Source organism: Andrena cerasifolii, chromosome 3 (assembly GCF_050908995.1).
Source record: "Andrena cerasifolii isolate SP2316 chromosome 3, iyAndCera1_principal, whole genome shotgun sequence".
Lineage (NCBI taxonomy): Eukaryota > Metazoa > Arthropoda > Insecta > Hymenoptera > Andrenidae > Andrena > Andrena cerasifolii.
Window position 1 is genome coordinate 4,606,727 of NC_135120.1, and position 10,999 is coordinate 4,617,725.

The window sequence follows — 10,999 nt, forward strand, 5'->3', positions numbered from 1 at the left end:
TGGAAAGTTCCAATCATCATAACACCTTTTGCATTTATTTTGAAATCGGAAATATTAGTTTATGGTAAAAATCTGGGCACTACTTTATCGCATAATTGTTTCAGTTTGTTTGTTTCAACAACACTTATGTATCCATATGATATTTTGAATGCAAATGATAAGGATTTCAATGCTTCTCCAGTAGCAATGAACTCCCCAAAAAGTATATTATCTAATTATTTCAGCTGAAGAATGTAAGACACGGTGGAAAAATATTCGTGATTCATTCATGAAAAAGAAGCGGGCCAACAAGCACGGTACGAGGTCGGCAGCGAAACCAAAAAAGGAGTGGCCATTAATGAAACATTTAGATTTTTATAATAGTGTCACGACTGAGAGAAGGCAAGTCTTTTTTACACACAAGATGAGTTTTAAAATGCATTTTAAAACATTATTTTATTTATTTTATTGTAGCACAAAGAGCAATATAGAACTTTCAAATGGAGATGTTCCAAATATTGATAACAATAATAGCGGCATCGACATCTCAGCACCCGTCGATTTCCCAGAAACTCCTTCTTGCTGGGAAGGTGTTCCGTCACCAGAAACACCGCCAGAAGTCACAATCGCTCCTTCCTCCAAAAAAAGAAATTGCGGCAGTACCTCAACTGCAGTGTCGAAAAGGCACAGGAGCGACTCCCGCAATTTCCTGGATGCGATAACAATAAGGTCTTTGGAAAGAGAACAACTCTTACAAAAGTCCTTGGAGGATGAAGATGACGAAACTATGCTGTTTTTTAAGAGTATGGGGGTAATGGGGAGAAAATTGCCGCGGGAGTTACTCGTGGAAGCAAAAATTTTCATCCTCAAATTGATGCTGGATCTACAAAGTAAAGCAGCAGAAGATCCATGAGCTGATGCGTGTGTCCTCCGAATCGCGCAGAAGATGTTCACCGTCAGTCAGAGTTGGGCAAAATGTAATCTAATTACAACTTACAAATTACGATTAAAATGTAATTGTGTAGTAGATTACACATTATTTTCTGTAATCGTTAATTTAGATAGTTGACAAAATTGTGGTCAACTACCTAAATTAACAATTACAGAAAATAATGTTTAATCAATTACAGAATTACATTTTAATCGTAATTTGTAATTTGTAATTAGATTACATTTTGGCTAATTCTGGCTCTTCTACTACACTTTCAAATCCATTTTAATTACGTTCAATAGTTTCACTGTTTCTTCGACTCTTTTTTAGATGTCTGAAAAAGGAGACACAAAAAAGGCTGCAGAGAAAGAAGTGACTCCGTTGCGAAGACGGAGTCGAACAAGTAGCAGGACTCCGTTGCGAAGACGGAGTCGAACAAGTAGCAGGACTCCGTTGCGAAGACGGAGTCGAACAAGTAGCAGGACTCCGTTGCGAAGACGGAGTCGAACAAGTAGCAGGACTCCGTTGCGAAGACGGAGTCGAACGTGTAGCCGGACTCCGCCGCGGAGAGAGCCGACTCCATCCTGGCGGAGAGAGCCGACTCCGTCCGCGAAGAGAGCCGACTCCGTCCTCGCGACGGAGTCCGCGAAGAGAGCCTACTCCGTCCTCGCGACGGAGTCGGCTGAGAGAGCCTACTCCGTCCTCGCGACGGAGTCGGCTGAGAGAGCCTACTCCGTCCTCGCGACGGAATCGGCTGAGAGAACCGGCTCCGTCGTTGTCCAAGTGGTTGGAGATCACATTACAATGTCAAAAGCAGGTGTGTAGATACGTATACTCCAAGTCATTTTAGAAGGAACCTGCCGACCGACGAGTTTAGACCGGTTCTGCGCGTGTTGGCGCCCATTGGCTATGCCACCACCAATGGTCTTTCGGCTGCGCGTCCGTTCTGCGCCGAAAACATTGGCGTGGCGCCACTTTCGTATATACCGCGTGTTTCGACTTTTTGTCGGATTTGATTGTCTCTTTTTTATTGCAAATGTCGGTTCAAGAAGATGTGACAAAAAATGTGCGACAGATACAATATTACGCAAAATGGAATCAACTTCGCGGTTCCCCATCCAGAAAAATAAAAAAGGAAAGGTAAGCAACTGAAATATTATAAGTAACTGAAATATTATATGTAACTGAAGTATTATATGTAACTGAAGTATTATAAGCAACTGAAGTATTATAAGCAACTGAAATATTATAAGGATAAATATGAACCTGAAAGGCCTGAAAAATGTATACTTTAATTTAATGGGAAACGTTTCTCTTACAGATAGTTCACTCTGGACAAAGAAAGATTATTATCAATATTTACAATGACAAGAAAGCTCAATTTCCGGAGATGAAATACAAAGAAATAATAAAATTAGTGGGAAATACTTGCGGTGTGGGATATCGTACCGTCGTCGAAACTTTAAAAGAATTTAAAACGACGGGGACCGTGACTTCACCTTCGAAGAAACGGGTAAGGCCCGATATAATGCAGAAGATGTCGGAAGACGAAATTGGAGCAATAAGGAAGCATGTGCACGCCTTTTGGGAACGAAGAGAACTACCGACAGTTCCGAGAGTTTTGGCGGCGATCCAAAGAGACGAAAATTTACCAATTTTATCGCAGAGTACGTTACAACGCCTCTTGAAGAAAATGAACTTCAAGTACGTACAAAGACAACGCGATAGTGCCCTTATCGAGCGGGAAGATATAATTCGTTGGCGCCGAACGTTCATTACAAAAATTCGAGAATTCAGAGCAGCGGGAAGGCCCATTTATTATTTGGACGAGACATGGGTAAATGCAGGCGACACACAGCAGCGAGTGTGGGTGGACAACACCATAGCTTCGGCATCGAACGCCAGGGAAAGGGGCCCATCTACTCCAACTGCGAAGGGAAAACGCCTCATCGTACTCCATATTGGATCGGAGGATGGTTTTGTCGAAAATGGCTTGCTGTGTTTTGAATCGAAGACCAAGAGCGCTGATTACCACGACGAGATGAATGCGGCACACTTTTTCGAGTGGTTTAAGCACATTGTACCATATTTAAAACCAAACGCCGTTATTGTGATGGATAACGCGCCGTACCACTCTGCGAAACAGGAGCGCTGTCCCGTAACGAGCTGGAAGAAAACGCAGATAAGAGAGTGGCTTACCAGCAAGGGAATACGAATGCCAGATAACGCACTGAAGTGGCAGTTATTGGACGAGGTTCGCAGAATTAAGCCCAATTACGATAAATATGTGATCGATGAATTCGCAAAGACAACGGGGAGAACTATTCTCCGACTACCGCCTTACCATTGCGACTTGAATCCAATTCAGCTCGCGTGGGCGGTAGTAAAAGGCCACGTAAAAGCCAATAACAAGACATTCCACCTTGCCGATGTAAAGCGGCTACTAGTACAAGGAGTGGAAAAAGCAACACCCGAAATGTGGGCAAATTTATCCGCCACACGACAAAGGTGGAAGATAAATTATATGACCTGGACCAAGTAATCGACGATATGCAGGATAACGCGTATGATTCTTCATTCGATGAAGACGACCCAGGCCACGACGAAGGTGCACATTCAGAATTCGAGGCAGATCCGTATTTGGAATCGGAACGTGAACCGAATTTGGAATTGGAGTCGGATTCAGATTGAAACATCAAGGGAGAAACTGCTCATTAGTCCGGTAAGCTGCATTTCATGGGAACAATCTAATCTTTCAATCTATCTTTCTTATGTACATATATTTATGTACTTCTGTACTTCTTTCAGAAACTTTTTTGAGGAAGGACCACTCAGAGTTCCTCTCGGAACTGTCGGTAGTTCTCTTCGTTCCGAAAAGGCGTGCACATGCTTCCTTATTGCTCCAATTTCGTCTTCCGACATCTTCTGCATTATATCGGGCCTTACCCGTTTCTTCGAAGGTGAAGTCACGGTCCCCGTCGTTTTAAATTCTTTTAAAGTGTCGACGACGTTACGATATCTCACACCGCAAGTATTTCCCACTAATTTTATCATTTCTTTGTACTTCATCCCCGGAAATTGAGCTTTCTTGTCATTGTAAATATTGATAATAATCTTTCTTTGTCCAGAGTTTTATAAAAAATATACCAATGTTTTATAAATGTATATATGTTTTATAAATTGTTTTATAAATATTTTATAAATTGTGTAAAATAAAATTTATTTTTATATGTCATACTTTGTTGTTATATTTCATAATATTAATACTGTAAACATTTCAGTATAATTCGCCTAATAAATAAATTTGTAATATTGCACGAATTTAGTAGAATTCACGTTTTATTTGGTTACCCGGTGTATGAAAGAGAATCGGAACGATGCAAGGAGAGAGGGAAGCCTGGGTGGTAAAGTGGGGGAACAGAGACCTCGCGACAGTCGAAGAGCTCATTCTACATGCGCGAAATGGGTTCCTTCTAAAATGACTTGGAGTATAGACGATCTCGCGGCAAACATTTCTTACATTCTCATGAAAGTTTTAAGATTTATGTTTATTTTTCATATTACAGAACAGCGAGCTCAAAAAGCAGCTCAGAAAGATGAAATATGGAGGGGGAAGAGGAGGAAGGGGAGGAAGAGGCGGGAAACGAGGAAGAGGAGGAAGAGGAGAAAGAGGAGAAAGAATTAATAATTTTTTTATTTCAATTCATAAGAACGTATTTTGTAAAATAAATAAATAAATGTGTAGTCGAAAATCATATATTTAGTAAATAATTTTTTGATTCCAAGGGCTTTCATCCGTCGGCCATGATTAACATGGCGACGGATCACGCTGGGGCGCTATCCGCTCGAAACACATTTTTTTCTGTCACAGAGTACTGGAGCACTTCTATGACAATTGTTGTCCGCGATTAAAAGACAACAGGTCTCGCAGCATCTCCAGGCTCACGCATATAAACCCTTATCTTGAAACCGAGAAGTGCTTCGCTGAACATTCCATTTTTCTCCTCCGCACTCACCATTTGACAGAACCGAACCGCTTCCCTTCTTCTTTCAACATATCATTCGGCTAGATCATACCACTTTGAATGTGTATCTAACATCTGTCGAACCACTTTGATCACGTATTGAGCATCTATTGTACCACTCTGAACGTGTATCAAACATCTATCGAACCACATTGATCACGTATTGAACATCTATCGTACCACTCTGAACGTGTATGGTACCACTCTGAACGAGTATCGAATGTGTATTGAGCCACTTTTACATAATAATTATAGCAATTGTTTTTTATCGTACCACTCTGAACGTGTACTGTACCACTCTGAACGTGTACTGTACCACTCTGAACGTGTATGGTACCACTCTGAACGTGTATGGTACCACTCTGAACGTGTATGGTACCACTCTGAACGCGTATCGAATTTGTATTGAGCCCCGTTTACATAATAATCATAGCAATTGTCTTAATCTAGCATACATCACACACAGAAGGCTGGGGAGGATGAAGTAAAACATTTTATTATGCAGTAAAATTGATTATATTTTTATTTATGCATTTCTCTCTGGTGTTTAGACCACCAGTTGAATATTATAAATACATTTTGTAAAGCACAGTGTTTTGCATGTCGGTCACATCGCAGAGTATTAACTACATTTAGCTTATTTAGAGATTTGATATCCTTGTAGTCAATATCCAGCGTCTCAATGATCACATCAGCTCTCGTATTTTCATCGAGGAAATCCACAAACCAGTCACGTTTCTGCAGCCCTTTAAGGGGGCCGTCTCCTTTTTGTTATGGTCCGAATCGATCGAAGCGCCCTTGTAAACAGACGGACCCTAATAAAACTACTGCGGTCGGTAAAAAGAAGTTGTACAATGGTGACATCTACCGGTACTCTACGTAGACGAATTTTTGACAGCATAGTTGCCGCATGTTCTGTTGTCTCCGTCTCTGCCGCGCTGTTGCCACAGCTCCTTCTATTGAGAAGCTTGGAGGAATACGGCACGAGAGCTGCGTCTAGGCAGCGATCGCCGGGCTCCATGTACCGCTGATGGAGGGGGGAACATCGACAGGAGCGGTGGTTATGTGTGGGGAACTGCGGTGCGTCAGTCACGCACACATAACCACCGCTGTAGGTGTTTCCTCGTGCATCAGCTGTAGCTGGAGCCCGCCAATTCCTGCGTCTAGCATCAGAGCCTTGCTGAACGTAAAGGAGGATAGCACTATTGAAAGATAGAGAGGTTGAGTAGTGAAGTTAGGAAACATGTCAATGAAACAATACTAATTTAGTATTTATTTATACATAGAACGATGCAATACTTTGTATAATCAATGTGCAAATTCAAAGCATACAATTTGAATAAGGTACATCACCGAAGTGTAACATGCCGATCGTAATGAAATTTATGAATGCTGTAATTCTTCTAAAAACATATGCCGCTTTTTTTTCATCTAACTATACATCAAATTATCTTTTATATCAACAAGAATTGTCTGTTTCAATAATAGTTTTGTACATGGTTTTCTTCGGAATTGTTATTCCACGGTTGTAAAAATTTATCAATATAAACCAGAGTTCAGTACTAACAATACTGATATTTGGGAATGTCCCATTAAACGATTTTATTTAGCTACGATCCTCTGTTTGTTTGTTTGTTTGATTCAAATCTGGAAACTCAATTTTAAACCACTTCCAACCATCCAATTCCCTCGAAACTTTGCAGAGGTGCGTAGTTTGGTTGACAATACAAAATTATGAAAAAACTCCGAGTGGGTGAAAAAATTACCTAGTCACCAAGAAATAATAACCCATAACAATAAATCAACCATTCTTCAAGCAAACTGTTAAACTGCATACAGCAATAAGAGTAATGTAAATCCACAAACACTAAAAACTAGAAAAAGTATATTAAACAATTTATAATAAACGATTTTATGAAAAATGCATTAAAAACTAAAAAATATTTATTTTCTTATACTACAATTTCGATGGTGTATTTTCACATAAAATCGTGGAGCAGGATATCTCGCAACAAATTCATTTCGACACTTGAGGCTATACTAAATTGATTCATATTCTGTTATGAAATATCCTGAACCACGTTTTTATTTAAAGTTGAAAAACACCATCGAAATTGTAGCACAACACTAGAAGTATTTTTTAGTTGTTAGTGCCTTTTTGACGAAATCGTTTAACAGAACATTTTTTTATATATTTTTTGTTTCTAATCAAGTTATAGTCATTACAATAAATCAATCCAATACCTGCAATCAACTACCTGTAAAAGAAAATTTGCAGTTTAGCGATATTTTTGTAAAAGGACTTAGTGCCGTGTTTCGACCCCAAATGCCCCACTGTGCGCCGCCGAACAACCCAAATCCTCGCTGGTCGGGACCAGCGCGGCGTTGAGCTCGTATCGCGAGCAGAGCCCTAATTCTCAGTGTTCGTTTCTCGCTTCTTTTTAGCTGATAGGGGGAGCGAGATGGAACGAGTGTCAGGCGTCCGAAAGACGGAGCGAGACAAACAACATCTCGTCGTCTATCTCGCACCACCCTCGCTCGCTTTCAGTGCCTCTTGCTCGCTCTCGTTCCATGAGACAATACTGTAGTATCTTTTATTTGACTTTATCCAGATATTATCTTTGCCCATCTCTGTTCTCCAACTGCTTCGCCGTGATTCATTCAAGCCTCCTTGATGGAAAAATATTGATAGGGGAAATGCGGCAACAGCGCGATTCGACTCTCGATACGTCTCGGCAACTATGTCTTTCCTACATTTATCGGCTAGATTGGACTTCCACCGGTTTTGATGGTACAAGGTACGAATATACCATCAACGCCGGTGACGGAGAAACCTTGAAGCTTCATTCTGTCATTTTTCGGGCTGTCCTGAGTACACGATTCATAAATTCATTATTATTTCAACGTACGGTGCTTATTAGCGTTCAAACGGACCAGACCACCCTGCACGAAAGTCTACCGAAGGCAACTAAACCCGCAAAAACGTCCACCGTGCCGATTCCAGGACGAAAGTTGTAATTTACGGTTTGCTTACTACATCGCGTATACGCAGGCCCGTTGGAACCATGCGCCGCACAAGGGCGCCAGCCGAATGGTACGCTAAAAAAACTAGATCGTACGCTTAATAATAAAGGAATCTAACACCTCACATAAACTAAATATAAATGTAATTCTTTTAAACATATTAAGTAGAAAACAAGTGCAAAAAATTGGGGACAACAAAAATTTTTTTGCACAAGGGCGCCAGCTAACCTCGCGTCGGCCCTGCCTACACGTCACGCTGGTGCTACATGGCTGCAGTGCACCATTAGCGCCACCAACGGAGAAGCCTTGAAGCTTCATTCGGACAGTTTTCGAGTCATAAATTCATTATTATTTCAAAGTGGGGTGCTTATTAGCGTTCAAACGCACCAGACCACCCTGCACAGATGTCTACTGAAGGCAACTGTACCCGCAAAAACTTCCTTCGTGCCGATTCCAGGACGAAAGTTGTAATTTACGATTTGCTTACTACACGCGTATACGTGCACGCTTTTCCTAGCTTGTGTGAGCGTACTCACACATTCAAAGGCCCGCGGAGACGGCCCCCTTAACGTATATGATATGAGATGTGTCATCTTTTTCATCGATCGCACCGACAACAGCTTTCGTAATTAGCTGTTTAGCCATACTGTACGGAACGTCTCCATCTTCCCACCGTAGTCCATGATGTTTTGCCACCAACCATCGGATGTTCGATTTGTCGGATTTCGTAAAAAGATATTGCGGCATCAAACTCCCAAAAATATAGTGCGAGAAAATTGTTCCCATTCGTAGGACAGCCACTTCCTTGACAACAAATCTTCCATCAACGATGTACCCTTGCAGGTCAACAAATGTTGGTACGGCCATTATCGGTACAGAGATGTGCTCGCTTCCAAGACAGACAGGAGAATGTGGTCTTTCTCGTAAGGCATCTCGATTTTCACGATGAAATTTTGTACGAATTTCGCACATGAGAGGATGGGCAAATAGCGTAGCAATTTAATTGATTTTGCACACAACGTTTGACAGCGGATTGTATTCAACCACCCGATCATGCAGAATTAGACAGTAGGCTGTAGTATTTGCAGGCATATTCTCTTTACAGTCGAATTCTATGCGCACGTTCACGGTGCAATTCTTGATCGACTCATTTTGTCGCGAGCAATCAATCACCACGAGCGGACCAAATTGCAAAAATTGGGCCACGGTGAATAATGCCTCGTTGCAACTATGTCCGTAATACGATTTACGGAAATGCGTGTACATGTTAAACAGGATGGCGAGCCTATTCTTGTCAAAGTCCAAGTTCATGTCATCGTACGGGTAAAATTCCGAATTGAGAAAAAGTTTTACATTAGTCAATTTGCAATGGTCGAACCGAGTAACATCTTCGGTCATCACATTCTTTCGAGCAGTCTGTAGAGCAAAGATAATGTATCGCGGCTTCTCGAGTTGCGCAGCTGCCTTCACAGCCCACGAATGCTTGGTCGTGCTCTGTAAGAGAGGATACTCGTACAGATCCCAGGAGCGTAAACTAATGCTCAGGTTTTGTCCACTTTTCAAAGCACGTAGCAATGATAGCTTATTAACATCATTCAGCGTCACATGAGGCTTCCGCCATTGCACTTTAAGTAATTCAATTTCTGATTCTAACGTCGGAGATCCTATTAGAGAATTGTTATCGTTGCGCGATCGTATTAAAATCAATTCGCGACGTGCATTAATAACCATGCGTTTGTAGTCCTCGCAAAATCTCAGCAAATATTTGAGCGGGATGCAGAAATTGAAATGATTTTTCACTATTAGCTCATCGTGCCGTTTCAAGCCCCATCCAGCATTCTCCATATTTTTGTCCTCGTCGGATGTCAGCGATACATAGTTTTTAAGCGTGCTGGTTATTCCAACATTTCTGTTGCGATCAATCTCCACACCATTCAGCTCATATCGAATCTCATCAAATATGAATGCCATGCAATTATTTCCCAACATCACCGTCGATGCATCATTTGGCTTATTTATCGTCAATTTCCCCTCCACGTAGAGGAAACTTTCACACGGCAATGTGTATAAAATCCTGTTGCTGTATAGGTATTCTTATCTCATCGCTGTGTCCAAACATCGTGTTGACGCATGGGTTGTATGTATGAGTCTCAACCTTGACGATGCGATCATCAAACGTCGGCTTCCCTCCAATGTTTAGAATGTCTGCCATTTTTCAACTTAATTGCGCACAATGAATCCCAGCGTTTTGAAAAATACAATGTTCGCAGCACTGAGCTTCTTTTTAGCGTAATCAGAGCAGTTGCAGCTGTTATTGTTGTTGTTGTTGTTGCAGTTGCACACAATTTCACTTGGAAGAAACGTGTTTCTGGAGTCGGTTAACACAAGCATCTCATTCATTCACACCACATGTATTATCGTCGACGCCGTCGTACGTGCAGTCTGATGGTAATCTCCTCACCTCAAAAATCGAGCAACCCTCTGTCTTGATCCACAATGCGTATCGTTAGATCCGTAATGACCCGTGTGGTGATCGGAAGGTAAATGATCTGTGCGGGCGTTTCCGATATGTTATATCCTGTTGGGATTCTCGGAGAAAATTCATGTATCGTATGTACGCGCATCCCATTGCTGTACGCGCCAGCGGTCACGCTACATTCTATGCGAATAATATTCACGTTCATGATATTAATCGGATAGTCCGATTCGTGCCACTGTACCGGTTCTAATACGCGATTCGTCGAGAATCCCAGTAACGATCCAATGTTATTGGGCTTCGTAAAGTCTAAAATGAACGAGCAGTACAGCTCACTTTTCATGGTGTTGTTGTTGGGGCGCAACACTATAGGATACTCATCGTTGTCGCCGACATCGTTGGCATCGGTGCCATCGAGATTTTAAGGATACCGCTCGAGTAATCGCTGTTTCAAATATTTGGCAATGGCCCAGTAACACATACCGCTTGTTATCATATGGACTTAGAGCGATTTTGAATTTCGAAATGGTGTACACTTTGTGCAATTTCAAATTCAAGTCGCTA

General features: G+C 41.5%; 2 protein-coding genes and 1 long non-coding RNA gene across 5 annotated transcripts in view; 1 reads left to right on the forward strand and 2 right to left on the reverse strand.

The window, feature by feature from the left end:
* Positions 1-10,999, reverse strand: part of LOC143367066 (uncharacterized) — a 391,763-nt gene that overhangs the window by 181,863 nt on the left and 198,901 nt on the right. The window lies entirely within an intron of this gene.
* Positions 1-10,999, reverse strand: part of LOC143367001 (fatty-acid amide hydrolase 2) — a 174,392-nt gene that overhangs the window by 153,255 nt on the left and 10,138 nt on the right. The window lies entirely within an intron of this gene.
* On the forward strand, positions 2,175-3,934 carry LOC143367021 (uncharacterized). The gene is made up of 2 exons (XM_076808620.1): positions 2,175-3,632; positions 3,719-3,934. Exon 1 carries the CDS (start codon positions 2,301-2,303, stop codon positions 3,450-3,452), a length of 1,152 nt encoding a protein of 383 aa, XP_076664735.1. The 5' UTR covers positions 2,175-2,300; the 3' UTR covers positions 3,453-3,632; positions 3,719-3,934.

Bases quoted from the DNA above. Each gene is read 5' to 3' on its own strand.
- LOC143367021 (XM_076808620.1), top strand. From the start codon at position 2,301: ATGAAATACAAAGAAATAATAAAATTAGTGGGAAATACTTGCGGTGTG.